This window comes from Falco naumanni, chromosome 2, assembly GCF_017639655.2.
Source record: "Falco naumanni isolate bFalNau1 chromosome 2, bFalNau1.pat, whole genome shotgun sequence".
Lineage (NCBI taxonomy): Eukaryota > Metazoa > Chordata > Aves > Falconiformes > Falconidae > Falco > Falco naumanni.
In genome coordinates, this window is record NC_054055.1 from 59,525,162 (window position 1) to 59,550,828 (window position 25,667).

Sequence of the window (25,667 nt, forward strand, 5' to 3'; positions counted from 1 at the left end):
GCCTTTCAGTGACTGCAATCTGACTTAGAGAAATGGAGAGCAGCAGCTGCAACATAAAAGAAACCTAAAAATACTACTTAAATTGTTCATGATAACAATAATGCATAGAGATTGTTACCTACCCTCCAGATTTTAGAACTGTTAGTAAGTATATCATCACCTCGGCAGTAATTTTCTTAAAGCTACATACTATGAAATGCAAACCAGAACCCAAATAATACGAATACAGATTTAACTCTTCCCTAAATGCTGTTCAATTCAGAATACGAGCCAAAATAATTATTGCATAAAACCTGAAATTAAATAGGCCAAAATATTTTTTATTTATATCTAGTGACTTTATCTAAGCTGTAGGGCTGAAGTAGACCCTGTCCTTTACTAAGGTGTGATGAATCACCTACCTTTCCTATGTGGATTAGCATGCTCCTTAGCCCCATAGTACTTTCAAAAGGAAAGTCTACAAGTTCTTTTCCTCTCACAATAAAAAATACTCTAAAATGTCAGTTGTCACTGATGTCTTAGAAGCAGCCTAGATATCTGAACTACTTTAAAATCACAATGGTAAATGCATTTAACCTCAGGAATGTAACAGGAAGAGTTACAGACCCAAACACCTGGTCGCATTACAGATTAACACACCATATATACATAAATATATAAAAAATCTATCCATGCACATACTTACATGTATATATACACACACTTAGGGTAGGCCAAATTTCTAGCTGATTTGTGATGTTGTTCTCCATCATCACCTTATAATGGATGCATCTGACATTCTTAATCTACGTTTTCTAAGTTTTCCTCTGAAAACTCAAGCTGATTCAGTATCTGTGTTATACCATTGTCGGTATTTACATATTGTTGCTGAACCCTCTAGATACAATCTTCTATTTCATGTATGTCAACAATGTTGACATTTCCCATGTTTGTAAATTTTCATTTTGAAAATATGTTAACCACAAAAGGAAAAAAACACAATAATGTCATGCTTACTGTGCAGCAGGACAGCTCCATTGCTAATGCTAAATCCATTTGCTATTCAAAAGCTGTACCATGTATGAGCTGTGGTACATAATATATTGCTCACTCCTTCAGAAACACATTAAATAAATTTTTGAGAAGTAATTGATTAGTACATGTGCTTCAACTTTCCCTCAAACTGCAGGGAAAGTGAATGAGGATGGAAAGAATCTGGAACCTACCTGTGCTGTTATTCTTTTCCATGCCTTAAAAATTTCCATAACTTTTCCCTTTTACAGCTCTAGGAAACTCACTTCCAACAATTTCCAGTTAATACCTGTTCCTTGAATTATATGTCTTTGAAGACCTCACCTGGAAGGCCTCCCTGAAATTGCTTCAATAGGCTACTTTTTCACTTACATTTCAATTCAAGAAGCATGGCTTTGAAATGTCATTTATTAACCATACGTGCATCAGCCATTTTCACTGTCTCTCTTTTCTTTGGCCTTTCATTTCTCAAATAATTAGAAATGTGTTCTTTTTACTTTTTGTGTTATTGCAGTAGTGTAGATTTACTAGCTGCTTTATACATATGAAGGAAAACATTGCTCTCAAGATAATGAGTAGCTCATGAGCTGAAAGGGCAACAGACCGTAATGCAAGTATTGCACCACACACTTCAATTGGTGCTTATTCAGGATCACCATGAAATCTTTCAGCATTCTTGGTATTATTTCCAGAACACAGCATTACCCATGTACCAAGACAGGTACAGCTGAGCTAGAGGAGCTAAATACACTGCCTGCTCTTCTCTTTTTGCCTTCTCACAGTTTAAAGCACCTTCTCAAGTATTTAGCGCAGATTCAGTTTCAGTGTGACTGCATTGCTGTGTGAACACCAATGAGCAAGTTGCTCAGATCCAAGTTGGTATCTACTAATTCTCCATATACTCTGTAGAAGAAATGGCTCTTCAGGGGGAACCCAAGCTCAGTGCTGTACATGTGTGCTTTAACCCACCCTCTTATGTGGGTGTTTTGCTGACAGTTTACAGTGACAGAGGGCAGAAGAAAGCTGACACTACCCAGAATGAGTTGGAGTACTGGAAACATAAATTCTGCTGTTAGGAAGGCTTCAGGGCATATCTTCTAGTTCCTTTAAGCTCATGAGAAAACAGCATACACAGCAATATAGGATAAGCAGAAACTGAGTATTTGCCAGAAACATCTTGTACAAGGATGAAGCACTATTTTGAATTACCATCTAATTCTTGCTTCTTACATAATGAGAAAGCACTAACAAGCTGACTTTTTAACAGAAAAGAAAAACAAAACAAGTTAAAAAAGAGGGGGAACAATTTTCTTTAGTTTGAGGAAGTGATGGCAAAAAAACCAAAAAATGAAATCCAAATGCTTCAAGTATAGTCTATGTCCTCCTAAATGACTTCTAACATCAAAATATACGTGTGGGAGCATTCCATTCTCTCTTTGGACATCCTGCTGCCCGTATTTCCAAGTGGCATGAAAACTCGCAAAATGAGACTCTAACAAAGCAGTTGCTCAAGGAAGGAAACATTTTTTTGTAGTGGATTTTCTTTTTACTATTATTGTATTTCCCAGCAATGACAGTAAAAAAAAACCCTCCTTCATGGAGAAGTTTTATGATCAACTAGAGCTCCTTACCTTATCTTAGTTCTTATTGCAGCTTTTTATCTTAGTACAATGATTATTACAGCAAGTGTGCTTTGAAATTCTTTAGAAGGCTGAGTTAAATTTTCAGTGCTTTTTCAAAACTTAGGCATTGTTGAGCTGTTTAAAACTTACAGAAGTACTTGATCTGCATTAGAAGTAGTAGAATACTTCAGTTCTTTGATAGCTTTGCTTCTGAACCAAACACTGCCAAATGTGTGCTTTAGGTAATTAAGACAACTCTACCTAGAATTAATGAAAATCTTTTCCTGGGTCAGACTGGCCATTTGTATCGATTATTTGGTTTCTGACTGCAACACTTTGCCTAACAGAGTACATTAATCTTCTCAGTTACCATATGTACTGTACTTGTCTTGGGAACATGGTGTACAATATAGTTCAGATCAGCAATAACTACCTCCTTCAAAATGCCTTTGCTTTGGGTCTTTACAACTTCTACACTTCCCGTGTGCCTGAATGAGGCAACAAAAACTTCACTTTGTGGGAGAAGTTTTTATGTCAGGAAATTGGTAATGTAATTAAATTCAGTTGATACTATTCAAAACATGTACATGTATCTGCTTCATACTAGAAGGCTCAGACCATTCAGAAATAGCTAGTCAGGTACGTGATAGAAAACATAAGGAAAATACCTACAGTGGTACACTACAGAAAACCTCTTTTTTAGAATTTTTTTTTTCTAAAATGAGTTACTTGGCTATATAAATAAATACCAAACATTTTAATGGAATTTCCACCTTTTGATTAGAACAGTTTTTCCTTGCATTTTCCTTGCATAATTTAATTACCACACTCTCAGACTTGTGATTTACATATAAAAGCAGAGATTACTTTGAAATAAATCAAATGCTCCATTAAAGAAGTGATCAGATGAATAATTAGAAGGAAAAAAGTATTTTTTGCACTTAAAACCTACTTTCTAATTAAGCAGCTTCCATTCAAACAAAATTTAACATACAGAAGAGAATCATTGGAGTATTTCTGCCTAACTGAAGTAGTGCTGGAAACTGCAGACAACTTACAGGCTCTATTGCTTTGACCAGTGGGATAGCAGAGCTAATCAGAGACTTTGCCATTAATCTGGATGGCTAGGGGCAGTGATTTCCCATATACTTCTTTTTTCTTATAAAGCTCCTGTTCTCTAACTTCACCAGCTAGACTACTTTTACGGCAGTCAAGCTGTGATATCCCTCTTCCCTTCACTAAGGTAGGACTAACGGTGTAGACTTGTCTAACCAAAGGGATATGGCAACCCAGACTAATGCGGCTTGGAAGAAATACAGTTGCATTTCAGAATGAAAATGCATTGATTCTAAGGTCAAAGATTTGTACATTTTATAATTGCTCCCTTCTCACAGGTGGCAGCACAAAAAATTATTTCCCCACGTTCTAAAACAGTAATGATATCAAGGTTGGATTTGGACTGGAGCCTACAGGAACCCTGTTTTGTAAATCTCTTGGAGAGGCTGGAGTCATAAGACACAGGAGACTGCAGCCTTCTGGTTATTCTGAAGCTCACCTTTCCAAATACAGTTGAGTATCAACTAAAACTTAGTTGGGTGATTGAATGAACAACACAGTAACTCTTCAGTTTCACAACCACACAGAGAAGTGACTTGTAACTGTCATTTTTGGCAAGCTCATAGTTCAAAATTACCAGCTTCCTCTTTTAAGCTGTTATTTTAAGAGATGTATTTAAAGCAAGAGGCCTAAGACAGAGCAATCGTTTCAAGCCTAATATACACATCATTAATCCAGATTTCAGTCCTCAATGAAAATCATTCAATCCCACCTCCAAAAGAAAAAAAAGCCACAAATAATACTTTAGAAACCTCCACACCATTTCAATTTTTTTGACTGTTTTTCCAAACAGGATTAAGAAGAGTTAAAAATGTAGATGCCGTATAAAAAGACATAAGCATAATGCACAGTGTTCATAACTATGGCCATACTTAGGACATAAAACCAAGCAGGTCCTACAAAAGAAAAATCAACAGATGCAACAAATGCAGGTACTGGTAAGTCTTCTTTCAAAGGCTTGGAGATTGTGTGTATGGGGATACAATTCAAATTTTTGGACTCCTTTCACCATCACAGCTTGCCAGCGCTGTACTAGCTTCTGCTCATCTATACCCAGCACACTGAAAGAACAGTTTAGCTGCAGGGAGAGCTGATTTGCAACACTGACAGCTTTAACACCAGCAAATTAATAGCTGCTTTGCTGAATGCTGCTAAGAGTTGTATGGGATTACAGCAAAATAACTGGGATTGTTCAAGCAGTAAAGACGCACATGATAATGTGCAATTTGGGGTGAAAATGTTAAATTGGGGGGCGTGCCCTCAACACTGAGAAGCGAAATGGATAGAAAGAAGTTGATTAAGTAAGGGAGAGGAAAGGAAATACATTACTCGCTCTCTCCACAAATTCCTGAACTCTTATGATGCTTTTCTCCCTATAACTCATCCTTTCAAAAATTATTCCCATATGTCCTTTATGAATTTTCACCTTGGAAATATTCACCTGATGTGAAAGAATGTGGAGTGGGAATTAAGAAATCTTATGTTCCCAGCAGGTGCAGGACAGAAAAGCAGAACAGGAGCAAAAGCGAACCAAAGGTTTAGTACCATGGTGAGCTCATAAGAGTGGCTGACAGAACCTTGGGTAGCAACGATGGAAGAATTGCCATTGACGGACTGTGAAACTCACTCTAGGATAATGATTTACTTAAGCCTCACTTCTGGTTCCCGCTCTTAAGTGGTGAGTGCAGTGGCTGCCTAAAAATGCAGAGAATTAAAGCAAGTTGGGAATTGAGAAGAAAGAAATTTGAAGAAAAGAAAAAGTCAGGTTAAAAGTTTGCCATCAGCACATACACAGCTGTTTTTAAAAGTTTAATTAATAAAAGATCCATAATTGTGAATTGATTTTGTTATATACTAAATCAAAATGAAGCAGCTAATTAGTAAAATAAATCTCTTCTGGTCTGTACAGTAAGAGTTTCTATTGAAGTGAACTTCAAAGGATTTATTTAAAAATATGAGCATCAAACATTTTTTTGAACAACAAAGGAATATCCTTTGATAGAAAAATGCTGTTGTCCTATATTTGTAATATATAATTCTTATTTGATAATTCTCAGTGGAATTATAAGGTATCTCATAAGACTTGAGGAAAGAAGGAGGATGCTGTAATTAAATGATAAAACAAACTAATAACATAAGTCTGACAATATTGGTGCAAGTTCTGCAAATTTAGATGTTTTCTCATTTGAAAATCATTCAGCTGATTTTATTATTCCAAGGAAGATCTACAGCACTTATCAAAATGGTCACAATATATCATGAAGTATTATTTCCATTTATAGCCATCCCTGAAAAATGGGAAAATACAGAAATACCATTGAAAGTATAGAAATTTTTAATCGTTAAAGATTTATATGATTCTGATATGAAGAAATTTATTTGCCTTTACTGAAAACCATCTCTTTAATTATGACCACTGAAATACATCCAAAACTCAAGAACTATTTGTAACACATCATGAGATATACACTCCCAGTGTATTTTTATCCTGTACAAATTCTTTAAAAGGAATCGTTGTCACTGACATACTGCAGTATACTGAGTTACCAGATGAAATTGGGTGTGTCTGTAAAGTAGAATGTGCCCTGCAAATGCTTCCCATTATTATCATGACGGCTTTTTCTATCTACTTGAAGAGTAGGGCCTACTGAAAATGCATTAGCACAATGTGTGATTCAGTATTTGCATTGTGAATTCAGCTGGAGTCTTGAACATATAAACGACCTAGGCTTCGAGCTATGATCAGATTGTCTCAAAATTACACGAATCACCTCCTGTTGATGTCTCTTTCTTCTGATTATAAAGTGCCTGATGTGATCAACTCCTATCAGCACATTTAATTGCCAGACTACTAAAACAGCCAACTGAATTCAATTCCTTCTATGTCTGTACAACCACACCTATGCATAAGTATTTATTCTTGTCCTCATTCCTACCCTAAGGCTTTTAAGTAATTTCTGAAGTGATTTCTAGCTAATGTTGCTATCCCACCAGTGCAAAGAGTAAAAGCATTTAAAAATGCATCCATCACTACCATACATCCCCTTCTGAGTCATATAACATTATTCACCTTTTGCATACTGTATCTTTTTCTCCATTTACACAACCAGTAGGATTAACTCTACTAGTTATATATTAATGATTAATGCTGAACAGAAATGGTGGGCATGGTATAAATTGTACATTGATTTACAATGTAGTTTTTTAATGTGAAAAAGGACTTCAGTGCCAGTGTTACTGCACAATTTTCCAAATTATCTGCAAAAGTAATGACACTGGTTCATAGATACCTACTGGTATTACTGTCCTTTCATTTAGATGATGATGCCAGTTCCAATGTTTTTAGTTGAATTATTTGCATAATCACAATACACAAAAAAAACCCAACAAAACTTGTAGCGTTCACTATGTGTCTTGTACCTCCACTCACCTGTCTCAGTATAAAGTCCTTACTGGTTTATGAAAGCACAGCACACTCACATGTGGAACAGTCTTCCTAGAGATCAAGATTTTCAAAGCAGTCAAGCGGATTTAGACATGCAAGGAATGAAACAGATACAAAACGATTCTTGGAATTGCTGAAGCACAGTACATCATTAATTCTAAGAAACAGGCAGTATTCTAGAAATGTGTTCAGTGTTAAACATAAGCAATAAAGTAAATTTCTCACAGCTAGAGTAAATTCAAGGAACTCCCTTTTTTCATTATATTTATAGTTGTGAGAAACTGCTAGTTTCTCCCATATAACCCTCTATCTTCATTTTTTAAAGAACACTTAGTAAGAGCATGTCCTTTTTGCCTCATGGATTTACGGTGGTTTTATTTGTTTGAAGACTGTTTGATATTTGTTTCAATCTGCCTTTTTTAATGACTGCAAAACCTATGTCTTATATTCAAAACATTAGAGATTAAATGCTTCTCCAGTGCAGCCAGTGGCAAAATTCTTGCTGAGTTTGATGGTGCCAGGGTTCTATTTTTTCCCTTCTGTACTTCCCCCAAACAGAAGGAGAGAAAATCTGGAGGAACAGAGAATAAAAAACATGCTTCTCACATGCCCTTTCCTCCTCACCTCTTCTGTGAGGGATAGGTAGAAGAGGGTCTCTAAGCATTGGCGCTTGGCTCTACTTAATTCTGCAGAACAAGGAGAATCCTCTATCAGTTTTCTCTCAGAAACCTGAATGAGAGCAGTGAATCATTCTCTCTTGCAGCTCAATCAGTGAATAACAACCTGCTTCAGAACACTCAACTGAAAGACTGGCAAGCCAAAGTTAGTATTGCTATACCATACACAGCTCTTTCTTTGCCCAAGTATCCTTGCAGGCAGACCATTGCTCCAGGTCTGGTTTTGGTTAACTCAATGGCATTGTCAGCTGCAATAAATTCTGCTCAGTCTGTTCTATCCCCCAGGAAGTTACTCCGATCACCTATTGAAAGATGCCTACTCACTGCCACCCCGAAGTCTCCTGGCGTAAAGTCCAAGATCCCAATGCTGTAATATAGCCACACCTTGTCTGACTTCATCCACATCCTTTGCAACCATCTCCAAGTGCAGCATGCTCAGTAGCATCTCTGAAAAAGGAACAGTGCTGCCTTCTCTCACGGGAATCCTTCTGACTGGTGGCACACAAATGAAACAAATACCATGCACGACAAGACACTGTAAACCAGACTCCCATCCATACATGCACCCTTACCTTTCCACAAACAATGCCAATGGCATCAATAAGATGCCATACTGCATCACAAAATCCTTACATACTTCAATTGCTTTGATGAGATTCATATATATGCCTGTGCTTGTTAAACTGTTGTTGGTTTGGGTTTGTTTGTTTGTTTGTTTGTTTCTGAATAAACTACTGGTATTCAGCAAACAAAATAAGGACCTATATACCTAATAGGTTCTTTATTGAAAATTACTTCCTGTTAAGTAAATCTGGTATCAACAGAACGTTATTAAATTTGCAGAGCTATGAATTACACAATGCTGGAATTAAGGACATCTGGCATGTGCAGGCTGCAATACAGCCATTAATGACATGGTCACCACAGTCCCCAACTTTTCAGTGAACTGGAAGGGGCTGTAGGATGCCGATCAGTAGATGAAATATCCTGCCACATGTGGTGTGAGTATGGCAGCGAGTGGCACACCGAGAAGGATGGCTTCAGGCAGCCAAATACTTCCTTGAAGATCTGTATTTGATGTCTATCTCTGCTGAGACAGAACCCTGTGACACTAACAAAGCTTTCTGAAACTTTTCTTATCCAATCATTACTAGACTGTTCCTCATTTTAAAGGCATCTGCCTTTAGGGTGAAAACGTGCATTACCAGTGTGTTATTTGACATGTCCCATCATGACTTTCAGAGATGTAGTTGTGTATTGAGTTCTAGGTGGTTGTGCTTTTACAGTTATGCCTTACTATTACCAAAGCACATTTTTCTCTATTTTTTTTTTAAATACTTTGAATTCAGTGCTACTGGAATTTCAAAATTGTATTCAACAAAATCACTTTAAAGGAAGCGTGTGATGTACAGAATAATGGGAACTTTACTTCATAGAATGGTTTGGGGTTGGAAGAGACCTTGTACATCACCTAGTTCCAACCCCCTGCCATGGGCAGGGACACCTTCGACCAGACCAGGGTGCTCAAAGCCCCATCCCACCTGGCCTTGAACACTTCCAGGGATGGGGCATCCACAGCTTCTCTGGGCAAACTGTTCCAGTGCCTCACCACCCTCACAGTAAAGAATTTCTTTCTAGTATCTAATCTAAACCCACCCTCTTTCAGTTTAAAGCCATTACCCCTTGTCCTACTACTACATGTCCTTCTGAAAAGTCCCTCCCCAGCTTTTTGGTAGGCCCCCTTTAGGTACTGGAAGGTGCTATAAGGTCTCTCTGGAGCCTTCTCTTCTCCAGGCTGAACAACCCCAGCTCTCTCAGCCTGTCTTCATAGGAGATGTGCTCCAGCCCTCTGATCATCTTCATGGGCCTCCTCTGGACTCACCCCAACAGGTCCACGTCACTCTTCTGTTGGGGGCCCCAGAGCTGAACACGGTGCTCCAGGTTGGGTCTCACAAGAGCAGAGGGGGAGAATCACCTTCCTTGACCTGCTGGCCACACTGCTTCTGATGCAGCCCAGGGCACGCTTGGCTTTCTGGGCTGCAAGTGCACATTGCTGGGCCATCCTGAGCTTCTCCTCAACCAGCACTTCCAGGGCTTTCTCCTCAAGGCTGCTCTCAATCCATTCTCTGTCCAGCCTGTGTTTGTGCTTGGGATTGCTCCGACCCATGTGCAGGACCTTTCGCTTGTCCTTGTTAAACTTCATGAGGTTTGCACGGGCAAAGAGGTTTGCACCTCTCAAGCGTGTCAAGGTCCCTCTGGATGGTGTCACTTCCCTCCAGGATATTGACTGTACCACACAGCTTGGTGTCATCGGCAGCTTTGCTGAGTGTGCACTCAATCCCACTGTCCATGTCACCAACAAAGATGTTAAACAGTACTGTTCCCAATACTGACCCCTGAGGAATGCTGCTCGTCACTGGTCTCCACTTGGACATTGAGCCATTGACTGCAACTCTTTTGAGTGTGACCACCCAGCCAATTCCTTATCCATAGAATGGTCCACCTGTCAAACCCATGTTTCTCCAATTTAGAGACAAGGATGTTATGTGGGACATGTCAAATGCTTTACACAAGTCCAGGTAGATGATGTCAGTTATTCTTCCCTTACCCACCAGTGCTGTAAGCCCATCCTAGAAGGTCACCAGTTTTGTCAGGCAGAACTTGCCCTTAGTGAAGCCATGTTGGCTATCACCAATCACCTCCTTAGTTTCCATGTGCCCTAGCATAGTTTCCAGGAAGATCTGCTCCATGATCTTGCTGGGCACAGAGGAGAGACTGACTGTCCTGTAGCTGCGTGGGTCTTCCTTTTTCCCCGTTTTTGAAAATGGGCGTTATGTTTCCCCTTTTCAACTCAATGAGAATTTCACTGGAATGCCACGACTTCTCAAATATGATGGATAGTTGCTTAGCAACTTCATCCACCAGTTCCCTCAGAACCCGCAGGTCCTCATCAGGTCCCATGGACTTATCAATCTTCAGGTTCCTTAGATGATCTCAAACCTGATCTTCTCCAGTCAGCAGTTCTTTGTTCCCCCAGTCCCTGCCTTTGCCTTCTGTGACTTTGGCAGTGTGGCTGGCTGGAGCACTTGCTGGTAAAGGTGAAGACTGAGGTAAAAAAAGTCATTGAATACCTCAGCCTTCTCCATATCCTAGGTAACAAGGTCTTCCATTTTCTTCCAGAGAGAAAACACACCTTCCCTAGTCTTCCCTTTATCACCAATGTACCTATAGAAGCTTTTCCTGTTGCCCTGGATGTCCCTGGACAGATTTAATTCTGTCAGGGCTTTAGCTTTCCTAACCTGCTACCTGGCTGCTCGAACAACTTCTCCGTACTCCTCCCAGGCTACTTGTCCTTGCTTCCACCTCCTGTAGACTTCCTTTTTGCATTTGAGTTTGTCCAGGAACTCCTTGTTCATCCATGCAGGCCTCCTGGTGCTTCTGCCCGACTTCCTCTTTGTTGGGATGCATTGCTGCTGAGCTTGGAGGAGGTGATCCTTGAATATTAAACAGCTTTCTCGGGCTCCTCTTCCCTTCAGGGCTTTATCCCATGGTACTCTACCAGGCAAATCTGTGAAGAGGCCAAAGTCTGCTCTCCTGAAGGCCAGGGTAGCAAGCTGGCTGTGCACCCTCCTCGCTGCCCTAAGGAACTTGAAATCACCATTTCATGGTCACTGCAACCAAGGCTGCCCTTGAGCTTCACATTCCCCACCAGCCCCTCCTTATTGGTGAGAACAAGGTCCATCATGGTACCTCTCCTTGTTGGCTCCCCTGTTACTTGGAGAAGGAAGTTATCATCAACGCGTTCCAGGAACCTTCTTGGTTGCTTATGCTCTGATGTCTTGTCCCTCCCAACAGATGTCAGGTTGAAGCCCCCCATGAGGACCAGGACTTGTGAACGTGAGGCTGCTCTTATATGTCTGTAGAGTTAATATGTCTGAAAGAGTTAATATAAAGGGCTTAAAAGAGATAATGTACAAATATGCTAACAAAGAGTTAATATAGAGGGCTTAAAAAGATTTAACATACAAACATGAGATAAACGGGTTGGTTTTCAGAATTTATGGTTACCAAAATTTTGCCTTTCAAACAAGCTTATCTTTGCATGTGCTTAGTAGAATGACTACTATGAGGGTATGATGGAACAATACCAACCAAACAGCTGATCTTAGCAAAACACTTATACTGTGGGTATGTACAGCTAAAGTCTACTTTATACGTAGCAGTGCACAGAACACTGTTTCCTTTAACAGGAAAAATAGCAGTACAGGAGGTATTCTGGCTCCACAAAGACAGAATCTACAACATTTGCTGTCGGCCATAAATTCTCTCTTTCTTAAATTTATCCCACTAGTCTTAGTCATACTCGCTTGTACCATATAATGTGCACCCTGCTCTACCCTATCCTCTCTTCTCTAGTCACTCCTTTAAAATACTTAGCATTAACAACAAAGCATGTTTGTTTTCTGGGTCCAAGTACTGTCCTGTATCCTTTTGGCCCCCATGTTACAAAAGAATTTTTTAAAAACTCTTCACCTGAGAAAAACTCATTCTTGGGTAACACCTGGTACTTTCACTTGCAACTACAAAACCCAATCACCATATCCAGTCTGCTCAATTGCTAGCTGGCTGCACAGCTCTGGTTTGGACCTATTCAGTTAGCTCTCCTCAAAACAACACCCAAGCACAGCTTCCCCTGTTCTGTACAATCCCTAACATAAAAAAACTCTGCACCCTTGAACAACCTCACTTGCCCTGGTATCAAACCTGAGAGCACACAACACATGATCTCACAGCATCAGATCATAAAACTATCATCCTGGTGAGGTGCAACACAACCCTTGCATTATTTTGGATACTCAGAACTGAAAAACGCACAGAGAAATAATTGTGTCTGAAGGACACAGGGATGCCACAGGGGCTCAGAAGAGACAAATGGCCAAGCACTGTGTAAAGTGGGCGTGATCAATGTGTTCTGGAGAAGGAAGTATGGAAGGCTGCAGTTCATGTCAGATGTCCTCTTTAGCTAGAAAAATAAAGATAACGAGAATCTATAAAAGAGAATGCACTCTTATTGTGACAGTTCAGTTTTGTATGTTGTCTGAAAGCTCTCACAGAAGAACACAAAATGATTTATTTTTTTTTGTACTGAAGAATTAAAATAAGAGACAGAAAAAACCAAAAGACCTCAAACTGCAAAATACTCACCCTGAATACCAAACTAAATCTCAGGCTAGAAACCAAAGTACACTTACACCAAAGAAGGGTTGCAAACGTGTTATCAGTTCACATACATTAAACAGGAAGAAAGCCAGTCTCCCTCCTCCATATGCCACATTGCTTTCCTCTTCACTCCTGTCAGGTTCCAAAGACCCTCTTTTCAAAGGTCTGAGGTAAGGGTAGGAAAGAAAGGGAATCCGGGCAAGGGGAAGCAAAATTGTGACAGAATCAGCTTGGAGACCTGAATTTACCATATTGCACTGCAGTCTTCAACGTGTTAAAATACATACATCAGCTGAAAACACTTCTCTCTGCATGGAACTTTAAGAATTCACAAAGTATAAAGGATACAGACTTTTACATGACTGCAAATACTTCACTGTATAACAAATGCATTTATGTCAATGAAATCACTTATATAAAAGCATGATTCTCAAAGGTCTAGGTACCTTCTACTGATTTCAGTATGATTTAACACAAAATACTTACAAAAATTCAGTAGGCATGCATTCTAAAGCTGGATGTAATTTATCTTTAAATCTGCACATCAGAAACACATAATCCAGATTATTATGTCCTATTGGCAAAAAAGGAAGTACTGACTTGGCTTTAGAGATCCACCCCAAAAGCACTGGCACAACTGAAACAGGAAAGTAAACACCCTGGACTCTGATGGAGTCTGTAGAGCAACGGGCACCACCAGATTCAGATCCTCAGCTGCCCTATGGCAGTGCACATCTCTTTCCACTGCCTCTGTGCCACTAAGATCCTACCACTGGTATCTGCTAAGGACTTAAAGACACGTGAGGTTAATCAGGACCCCACTGATTCTCAAAAGACTTAGAGTCAGTGTTCAGAATACCAAGAATATGATAAAAAAAGGCAAAGACTTTTACTCATAATTTTTTTCTGAGTGAGATATATTAATGAATAATTGAAAGTAAAATTTTTAATCTGAATATGAAATAACTACTTGGAAGTTTCAGGATTTAGTAAGAACTCTTTGTTTAAATGTGTATTGGCTCAGACTCATCCCACTCTTAGACACTTCACTGAGGTGCTGAGAAGGCCACACAATTTATGTTGCCTCCCCATGACAATGAAGAAATACAGACAATGCAAGAGGTGATTCAGCATCCCCAACATATGAATTATCTTCAGGTTTATGATGGGAATCACTCTCTCCACTGACAACTGAGGAAACCAAAGGATTAGACACCCCACAGTAACAAAAAGATATCGCAAGGGGTGTGTGTGTGTGAATGTACATTTCAAAAACCTAAAAAGAACATCAAAAAGAACAATCTAATAATCTACAGAGTACACAATGTTCTTTTCAGTCCCAGTGAAAAGAGAACTTTCTGTGTGAAATACTAGAAATATGGAAATTATCGGGGGAAAACAACTCAACATGAAGCAAAAGGAAAAAAAAATCCCTGCTAGTTTTATTCTAAGACTCTGCAGTCTTCCACTCGTTTCAGATTTGTCATCCAAATAAACAGCTCTAAAGGAAGTCATGCTGCTGCTGCTGCTGCTTGCAACACTTTGATTGCTGTAATTGTGCTAAACACAAAAAAGCTACATGACAATTTAAGTACCTGTTTTCAGCTTGATGGGATTTGAAACACTGGACATATTTAACCCCAGAAACAAAATTTTCTAAAGGAAACTCAGATCAATTTTAGTGGCATTACTGAATAGTTTCTACAATCCACTGACAGCCGTGTGCCCCAAAATGTCTAAGCGCATATTATGACTACAAGCTGTACTGAAGTCCACTGCTGAAAAGAAGGACAGAAAAATGGTTCACTCTGCCTGTTCAGTTCACAACAAAAGGGCTGAGGTAAAAATCAAAACAAAACAAAAGGCATGGCAAATCAGTCTTTAAAAAACATTATAACAACTTGAATATTTTTATTGCAGGAGATTCTTAGCTTATTAATTTGTCCGTGATGTTGTAAGAACTGAATGTTACTACTTCATGGGTGAACTGCTGTGGTGGGTTGACCTTGGCTGGACACCATGTGCCCACCAAGCCACTCTATCACTCCCCTCCTCAGTAGAACGGGGCAGAAGAAAATAAGATGGAAAAAACTTGTGGGTCAAGATAAAGGCAGTTTAATGAAGCAATAGCAAAAGTCACGTGTGCAGAAATGAAGGAAAACAAAAGATGTTATTCTCTGCTTCCCATCAACAGGCAATGTTTGGCCATTTCCTGGGAAGCAGGGCCTTGGTACGCGTAGTGGTTGCTCTGGAAGACAGCCCCCCACCTCCTTTCTCTTATCTTTTATACCTGAGCAGAGATCATACAGTATGGAACATCTCTGGATCAGCTGCCCTGGCTATGTCCCCTCCCAAGATCTTGCCCATCCCCAGCCTACTGGTGGCGGTGGTAGTAGAGGGTTGGAGAGCCAGCCTTGGTGCCATGCGGGCACTGCTCAGCAGTACCAAAACACTGGTATGTGTTACCCCCACCTTTCTAGCTCCCAATACAAGCACGGCACTGTGAGGGATGCTGTGGGGAAAATTAACTCCATCTCATCCAGACCCAATACAACTGTACAGGCCTGTGCAAAACAAAGTCAAGGTGAATAAAAAATCATTACGTAAAATTTATTACTTGTGGAGCAGAAAGTTTTTCTGGGACCTCATTTGGAAATTAGGGGTTACACAAAAGGTTCTGTGTCAGCTTGTACATAAATACGAGGAAGTTCAGACATCTTCACTGACTATGTCAGCCAAGGCTTCCATGTAGCTCTGACATAGAAAGATATTTGAAAACCTCAGAGAAATTAAAAATACTTGAGCCTAAATCTCCCAAGAAGTTGCCAAGGGCCTGATGTGATCATGTTTTATGCTGCAGCAGGACCTCCTCTAATACAGAATACTGCCAAGGAACACCACTACCCTTTTATAAGCCTAATCATAGTTTTAACACCTATCTATTTTGTCTTTGCAATGGGATTCTAATACTTTAAGTCTGCAGGAAAATGAAATCTATTTGTTCAAATGCAAAACAATGAAATCAATAACATGTTTTCTTTTTTATTTAGTTTCCTTGGTTAGATTGCTACGAATTGTAGCTAGTAATTTACTTTGATTGTAATGAACAAGAACAGACAGTTCAGCAAGTAAATGGAGATGGAACTGAAAACATAAAAGAACTATGTCTCTAACTCATTAACATATATGCTTTGGTATAATGGCTACAAAGGAAAAGCAGGCAGGCAGGGAAGAAAGGAGGGAGGGAGGGAGGTTGTATGCCTTGCAGGCTGGAAATACCCATGTAGTTCTGTACCCCTTGAAATTACTTTTCTTTTAGATGCGTGTATACAATAGCAGAGAAATAGAAGCATAGACAAAATTGCAATAGGAATCTTATAATCATTACGTTAATCACTATTTGTTAATGCTAGAATGTTACCTATGGGATATTTGAAAGTTGGCTTACAAATGACAGCCTTGCCACCAAATAAACTAATGTCTTTTTTTAACAGTCCTTCCTGATATTCAAAGTCTATTTCCCTTTCTGAAGTTTCGTCATCACTGCTAATTCTATTTGTATACACAAGCACAAACATAAACCAATCACGCCCCATGCTTGGTGTTTATAGTCCTTAGACACTCATGTCTGCCCTCCGCTTGTTACTGATTGCATGTTACAACAGCTTGTGATCCTGATTGTCATGTTCTGTTGTTTCAAATTCTTTGTTTTATTGAAAACGAGTATCCATCTCAAAATTACAACCACGAATCTTTACACTGTGTTCTGTTATTTCTGAGTAAACTCAAGAAAATCAGAAAATTAATTCTGAAATTGTAATCAATTAAAATGCTACATCGTTACTTTATATAACTTGTTCCTACAAGATGTTCTGGAGGCTAAAACAATAAATGGGTTCAAAAAAATGCTAGACAAATTGATAGGTGATAAATCCATCAATGGCCTAAATTTAACATCCACTTCTGAAAGTCCCTATGTGAATGATTGCTGGAGTCCAAGATAGAGAATGAGGGCATAAATGGGTATCCAGAAGCTCAGAGAAGGATGATCTATATATGCCTATTTCTGGTACTGGGCAATTTTGAAGACATGTTAAATGTACTGTCTACTAGTTTTTGAGTACCCCAATATATGTATCTTGAGGTTTACTGTTTTTCACGTCCCTTTCAGTAAAAAATGGTGAATTTAAGTATGCAAAAAATTTATATGGTCAAATTTATAACAGAAAAACATAGCAGTTCTCACCACTTAATTTACATTATAGTTGCTGTGTCCTCTCCTTCCTTCAGTTAAATGAACTGTAATAATTTCAGCTGTCTGAATTCATAACGTCTTTTAATAACATAAACTGAAATGAATGCCAGTTTGCATTACCAGATGAGACAGGGAACTGAGGTGTCCCAGGAGTAAACTCACTGCCTCTTCAGTTGCCACTGTTACTGTGGATAAAGACCCTGAAAAAAAGGGGGTGAGCAGACAAGAGAGGATAGTAACAGCTTTACCTTCCTCATCTGAAATAGCACAAAGATGAAACTGCGCACACATTTAATGGCAGTTCATTTTGTGAATCCCCAATCAGACCCTGGGAGTTAGCCAGATGTTGGAGTTTCTACCCCTTTACTCCATTCAACATATTTTCATCATTTCTTCCCATACCCTATACACAAGTGGAAAACATTGGTAGTCTGGTTTGTTTTCTTTCTTTTCACAATTTACGATCTTCCCATATATAACTGAGGATAGAAAGGTTGGATCGGGCTGGACTTCATTGTACATGTTCCTCTGTCACCAACATGTTTAGTTTCTCTGCAGAGTCTTCCATTCCACTGATTTTTTTTCCACTGTTTTTACCTCACCAAAACTAACATCTTAGTTTTACATGATGCTTTGCATACCCTGCCCCTGAGTCTCCTCCATAAAACTAATATGGTTGTTTTTTATTACTGTTTCAGTGCCAAGTACATCACTGAACTATCCAAGCTTCTGTTAACTGATGCAATTTCTAGGCTTTTTAAATGAGAACAGGGCATAGAAAAAGAAGTTTTGGTTTGGTTTTTTTTTAAATGACAGCCTCAGAAGTTTAGGATTTGGAATCAGTTTAATCTGCTTCTGAATAAACTCATATCATATACTCAAATAATAAACTCATTAAAATAAATTCATTTTAGCCAGCTGAAAGAGAAGATTTTTCTTTCACTGTAAGAGCATTTCAATTAATTGGAAGTAATGCATTATATATGTATTTAATTTAATGAAAGCCACTGTAGGTAAGAAGAGAACAGGACTGAGCAGGCATACCTTCTGCTTGATTCCAAAGTTACACTAAAGGCCAAATTAGTATATAAATATAGACTACCATGGTTTTCTGGTTCACCGATAATTACTTCCCATGGAAGAGAAGAGGAGAAAACTCACTTCACTCTCTTCTGTTTTTCCTGCAGAGAAAATCTCTGAGTACTATTTTGTCTCATTTCCCTCTCTCTCATTCAATATATCCATTATGAAACTCCTAAAACACTCAATTCCTGCTTCTCTGGCCAGGTTTCCTCCACCCTCCATATATTTTCTTTTTATATTATTTTTCACCTTTTTGTCTCTCCTTCAAGGTTCTCTAAAATTCTGTAATTGTATGGAAATCTGTACCATTTGGACAATAATACATATCTTGAAGGACTATCTTTCTGAGGCAAAAAGATATAATTCAATTTCTGATATTAATCACATGTTCAAGAGCGCTGTAATCATAATACTGTCACTTGCTTGCTCAGATCATAGCTTTGTGACCTTGTATTTCTTCCCTAGGTGGAGCACATATGATTAAAAGCATATAATCTGTTGAAAATTTTACTGTCAGAGTACAAGTGCACATACAGTTTGTAAGTGACTGCTTCCATTCACGCTTTCACATCACACACAGTGTTCCCAAGCTGCTTCTAAATGTCATTCCATCTCCAGCTTTGCATTTCATTTTTGCTGGACATGTGAACCCAAAATATTAGCATGACAGGGAATTGCTGTCTGGCTCATTGCTTCCCACAGGAACCACAGTTCCACCTTTCTCTGCTCATTACCAAACCAAGTATTGAGAAGACTGAAGATGTTATTACTTGGTGTTAGTAACACCAACCACAGTTTCATGGAAGACACATGAGTTGAAACTTTCTAGTTCAGCTTTAAATGAGTATGTGCATTTTACAAGTCTTTGCGGACAGGAAGAGAAAGAAGGAAGGATGAAAACATCAACAACCTCTAAAATTAACAGGAAAGGAATAACAAGGAACACAATGTGCCTTTAACATGGAATTAAAGGGCTAAATACATGCTCAAGGCGTTTTCTAAAGGATTTTTTTCTGGAACCTGGTGCTTAGTTTTTCTTTATTTGTGAACTGAGTGCTGCCTACTGTGCTCGTAGGAGTAAATCACGGTAGGCAGGAAGTTCTAACACACTACAGTGTATTAAAGTAATATCAACAACAGCAAAATAATGTGGCAATATGGGAGCCTCAGCATGCATTCATGCCAAATGGCTCATGTTAAAATGGAAAACACAAAGATTATTTTTCAGTGACAAAAGAAAATCAATATTTAAAATCATTGCCAGTCATAGGGAACAGTGAGAGTAAGTAACAAAAGACCACAAAGGACCTTTGGGAATACTCAAAAGAAAAATGCAATAAATACAAAACCATCATACCAAAATAAAAGCCTCTTTGCCCCACATTAGGATAGATTTGCAAGTCAAAACCAGAAAGCATACTGATACTAAGTTTTCGTGTTGCCACTTCCAGCCACTCCTGAAAAACTCAAGAAAACTTTAGTTAGGTGTCTGAGTTAAAGGTCTTCAAAACCACCAGATTAATGCTCATCTTTCTTGTTCGTCTGTCATGGCTTAGTCTTACTTTTAACTACTGTGCTGCTGTATACAAGAACCCCTTGCAGATCTGAGATCTGTATGCACATACTGGCTCTGTTCCGCCTGTCTGCCATGTGCCCAGTGGAACAGCAGGTGAGCTCCCAGGAGGGGGTACCCTGGCAAGCAGAGTGGCGCTCACCTGCCCAGCAGTTTAGACATACCAAGGCACACTACCCACTAGACAAGATTCTAAAACTCCTTTGCAATCCCCTCTTTGCAGATCAGCTGTGCCAGAAGCATAAAGACGTAGTTAGCCTGCTCATTCATTTCACCTAACTGAGCAGTTTGGTGCCAACACCACCACCTTTGTGTGAGACAAAGCCAGTTACAAAAGCTCTGCAGAGAGCCTATACAGTATCTCTGCCTGAATTCGTGTTTGTTCAGGAATAACACCAGACCTGCATTGCTCCACCTGCCATTGCAATATTCTACCTAGGCTAGCAGGGCCTGCCAGGCTGGAGCCCTTGACCTGGTCTGTGGGAGTAAGCATGGTTGCAAAAAGGCCAAGCTAGTAAAAACCAACAGATCCAGCTAGTACATGTGACATGTCTTCCAACACCTGTATTAGAGAGGTTTTTATGTTCCACGCCACACGTAAATTCTTCCTTCCTCCATCATTCCCTGCTTCATAGAGCTGGATGTATCTTATCTGTCAACTTAGATAGCACAAGCCCATCTTATTGGAGTGCCTCTCAAGTAGTCAGTAGGTTTAAACACCACAGTAGCCCAATATGGGAGGGATAAGCTTTTCCATCATGAGGAAGGTGGACTAAAGGTAAGATACCTATGAAGTAGTTTTCTCAAGGTCTACAGAAAATTTGTGCTTGGCCAATAAATTGAACCCAGATCTCCAGAGTGCCTCTCCATTCCCTTAGCTGCTAAGATTTTTCTTTCCCAATGCACGGTATCATTTGTTGAGGAGGTAAATTCTAAATAACTCAATACACTCAGTAAGTGGAGTGTCACCAAAGCACAGACCCAGGTAACTGTTGAAACAGAATTTTTAATAATGTTCCCTTCATATTTGGAGCAGTAATATTTACAGAGCTCAGACTTAATGCAAAATTTAATTGAAATGATACGGGGCAATAAGAGAGTCTTCCCTATCTTTTTCTAAGAACTCCATCCTTCACAGGATATTGAATGAATATACTTAGCTAATAAAGGTTAGAAGAATGCATATTAATTGAATCTGTCCTAAAGGCAGGATATATATTCTCCAATATGATTAACCCTTTCTTAGATTCAGATTTACACACCGTGTTCTCCTTAAGGAACAAAACCCACCCAAACCCTTAGAAAATAACCACCACATCTCTCACTAGGGACATAATGCACAAAGAATGCCTTTAATATACTGCAAAGGCTTTAAACACATGAATTTTTTAGGAAGTCTATTTTCTTTTTATTTTGGATTATTAGAAGTGAAACAACAATGCATGGGGAAATTAATAAAGGTGTGTGTATTTATCCAGGCTTTGAGATTCTGCTTTCTTTGGTCTGTATTTTAGTCTATATTAAATAAGAATGAAGCCTATTTTGGGCACTATCCTAATAAAATATAGTATTTTAATGCGTTGTTTTCCTTTGGATTGCCTTCCTTGGTCTGGCATTCAGCAAGATCGCAGATTACTGGAAAACTTACAGATTTTGCATAAAGGGATGGAAAAAGAGAATAAAACTGCTAGTTGCGTTGCAATTATAAAAAGTGGCAGCACCCACTGATGCATGAGGTTTGTGTTCTCTGGAACATAATTCAGTGTGTTCATGTGATTCCTAGAATGGGCAAGAATGCAACACCACGGACAAAGGAAGACCAGGTAAGTTAGATGCTATCTTAATTTTCATCTGGAGGAGTTTTCGCTGTGAGTTCAGCTACATTTTATCCACGTATCTGAGACTGCTACTTAAGAACACCACCAATGATGTTCCTGTTGCTGTCAAAATCAATAATTAAATTTGGGAAGAGGAATTATCGGTTAAGATATATGCTATACTTAAATATATGGCAGTGGTTTGACAAAGCAGAGATATTTGAGAATGAACAGCTTGTGGAGGGTATGAAAGATGCTTGCCAGCTTAGTGTTCAGCAATGTACACGCTGCCAACAAGCACGCGTATTTTAGTTTATGCATTAAACCAAACATAACCAAAAGTGCCAGCAAACATCATGCTATCAGATTGCAATAGCAGATCTGGCTTTCTACTCTGAAGCAAGTTTATGTCATCCAGAAGCGACATCATTTAACTTGCAATTAAAAATTTGAGCTGCTGTACAATGTGCTGTAATAAAAAGGGATTTATAAAAATATTACTTATCTTAGTCTGGATTTATTTAAACAATGAGGACAGAGTTTTACAAACTCACCTATATCCAAGTGAGAATATTAAATCTGGAAGTTTCAAACACTGTATGGCTTACTACCTATATGGTTCTTCCCCCTCCTGTGAGCCTATTTTCAAGATGGAACAACAGAAAGTAAGTGCTTTTGTGTTTATTATGATTAGTCATGCTACTTGGCATATGTTATTGTATTCTGCAGTTAATGTATAAGCATTTCTGTTGTGAATAACCTAGCAATGGAATAAGTGCATATGTAAAGTCTGAGAGATGAAAGATAATTACTTACATTGTTTTATATTTTAAAAAATCTAAAAACTTTCTCTCATAGGCACAGAAAATAGAGCCTTTACAAGGAATGCATTTTTTTAATGTCCTCCCTTTGGGTGTGGTGTATCTTTTTTTTGTTGATCTGTGATTTTTCAAGAACAAGCCTACACTGCAGAAAGCGATGGATTTAAATAAATTTATGACTAAAACTATTGTAGCTATTTTTCACCACAGTCTCCTTATACCAACATTTGAATGGTGCTGGTTACACACACTGATTTTCAAAAAGCAATGTCATACCTGTAGACATGCAGGAGCTCTGCCCTGGGGTTTATTCACATCAACAGCCACAAGCTGCCAACCTCCAGCAGCATCTTCATGAAACATCTTGAAAGGGAAAATTGTTGTCAGAAATGTTTTACGTGCCAATAAATACAAGTGAAATCTAATACATTTCCCTTAAGGACCTGCATACATTTTGATGATAGCTAGTTTAAAATAAGAGGGAAATGGTTCTTACTGCTACAGAAAAAAAGCAACATGCGCTTTTTCCAACATTAATAGATTCTGAATTTTACTCAGATAAAATCAAACACAGTATGTCTCTGTTAGTCCTAATGTAGAAACCAATTCAATTAATCTCTGATCAGTATCATTAGACAGTGAAACCTGATCAGAATAAATTCCTTACTAAGGTAAGCTTATCCTGAGGAAACACACATACATTGTGACCAAAAAAAATAAGTTTCATGGTGCATTTGTAAATAACAGACTACCTCATTTTTTTGTCTGGCAAGATTATTTTACACCAAGGATCAGACTTTGGTTTTGTTGCACTAATATGTATCAAGAATAACTGTACAGGCCTTCTGTACCATTACCCAGAGCTTATAATTCCTGCAAACAGCTGAATGATATCTGGACTCTAATGTTGTCAATGGACCTCTTGCCCACAGTGGTATTTGCATTTTACCACTAACCTCTGGAAGTGCAGGTGTAGGTATTCTGTCTTTTTTTTTTTTTCCCCTCAGAAATAAGGACATAAACAGATGCAGACTGCTGGACATAAGGAACAGTGAGAAACCATGTCTGGGAGTGATTAACACTGTCGTTGAAAATGTCCTTGGAAGAAAACGAATGGCTCTAGCATTTTGAATTGCCACCTGAGAGTCTGCACATACTACGAAATCAAGTGTGGCGAAGTTCCCACCCCACTCCCACTTCTTCCATGACACCCAACACCCAACCAAATTACCTTGAGAACACAGCCACAGCAGCAAGGCTGAAGCTTAAAAGCCATCCTGAGAGAAGTGCTCATTAGACTGGGGACAGTGTCACACAAACATGGTTATAATGCTGCTGAGTTGTTACGTAGCATCCCTGCAGCAGGAAGAGTTGCCAACTCAGATTAGCACTGAGTTACTTCTCTTTGTACTGTGCTTTAATGTGCAGTGCTAAGGTGTTTTACAAAAACCTCATTTCATCCTTCTCCAGAGACCCCTCCCTTGACTTTAACTCTTGGACACTCCTTTTCTTTCGTATAGGACTAAGTTTTGGGAACAGTTCAATGATTTAAGAAGTGGACAAATGAAGAAGGATATTGTTGGTTTTTCTCAAAGTTATTTCATGCACAAAACCCGCAATGCTTTTAACTTTTGCCTGGTGCCTGCAACAAATTTTCCACCCTTCTCAATAAAGTAAAAAATAAACCACTTTTATAGTTCGGTAAGCTGGACTCCCTTTATGTCCCATTATGCCAGTGGCTCAAGGAACAAAGCAACCATTTGCTTTGCAGCTAACACGGTATTTTTATTTTGCATGATGCAATTTACATTCGACATGTCATATTCTTCAGCATGATGACATTATTTTGGGAATTTCTTTTTCCTTGAAATTCCTTAATGTTGGCTGCTTTTTGAATTTCCGCAGTTCCAGCTTCTAGTTCAGAGTATGTTGGTTAAGCCTATATGGCTCAGGAATTTCTCCCATCGGAGATGAAATGAACATTAAGTTCTTCAGCCTAAGTATGTGTCCTGTGGAAAAGCCCTTTCTTTTGCTAGATTTTAAATTGGTAAGACCAAGTCTGCTTTGACAAAGATATATATAGAATAAAAATTACTGCCACAAAGTCTATTTGAGGTGAAAAATGTAGCAGCAGGCAGAAAAGGACTAGATTTACATATGGATTACAGGAATAACCAAAGGAATATTAGAAAATATTTAATAAATAATTTTGAAACACTTAAATCCTCTGGCTTAAGAAAATAAATACACTTTAGCTACAGAAGTTAGAAAAATTTTCCTCAGGGGTATGTGTTTTATACCTGTCTTTCTAAGGGCTTTTTGCAGGCAGTTGGTAGTGGTTCCTCTTATATATGGCAAACTGCACTAGACAGAAAAAGCCTGGCCTTTTGTACATTCAGGATATATAATATTATTGTTACAATAATGAGTGGGAGAATTTAAATCTCAACCCATTAGCCCTTGGTTTTCATACTGGGTCTTCCACACCAGGCAGCCCAAACGTAGCACCCTTCCTATCATGGTTTCTTCCTACCCATTATGTCATATTCAGGGTCTCACTTTCTGTGGCTACCTCAACTGCTAGTGTGGCTCTTTCATTGCCTCAGCACTTCATTCCTCATTGGTCTCAATATGCGTTTCCCAGTTCCAGGACCAGCTTCCCCAAACACTTCAGCTACCCTCTGACCTCTCTTCCAGCTACAGCTTGCAATTTCAGCTCTTCTTCCTTAGCACAGAAAGTGATGTTCAATAGCAACCCTAATTCCAAACCCACCAATGACAGGATAAAAAAGCGTTATCCTACTTCATTAAAAGAAAATAAGAACATAGAGATAACATACCCAGCAACATAAAGAACCATATTAGTCTTCTCTATTATTCTTTTTTAAGAAAGCCTAGTTGGATAATACAACCTAGAATTTAATTTTATCTGACAAGTCATTTATCAACTTTAAAATATATGCAGTAACATGCAAAGTCAAATAGATCAGATAAAATAATAATAGGAATCTGGGGCTTATTATTCAT

At 38.8% G+C, this 25,667-nt stretch overlaps 1 protein-coding gene across 3 annotated transcripts in view; it reads right to left on the bottom strand.

Annotated features, from left to right (window-relative positions):
• Positions 1-25,667, bottom strand: part of NALCN (sodium leak channel, non-selective) — a 249,732-nt gene that overhangs the window by 134,479 nt on the left and 89,586 nt on the right. For all 3 annotated transcript variants that reach the window (XM_040584471.1, XM_040584468.1, XM_040584470.1), the window contains exon 10: positions 22,917-23,003. In XM_040584471.1, the coding sequence (XP_040440405.1) occupies positions 22,917-23,003 (87 nt within the window). The remainder of the gene's footprint in view (positions 1-22,916; positions 23,004-25,667) is intronic.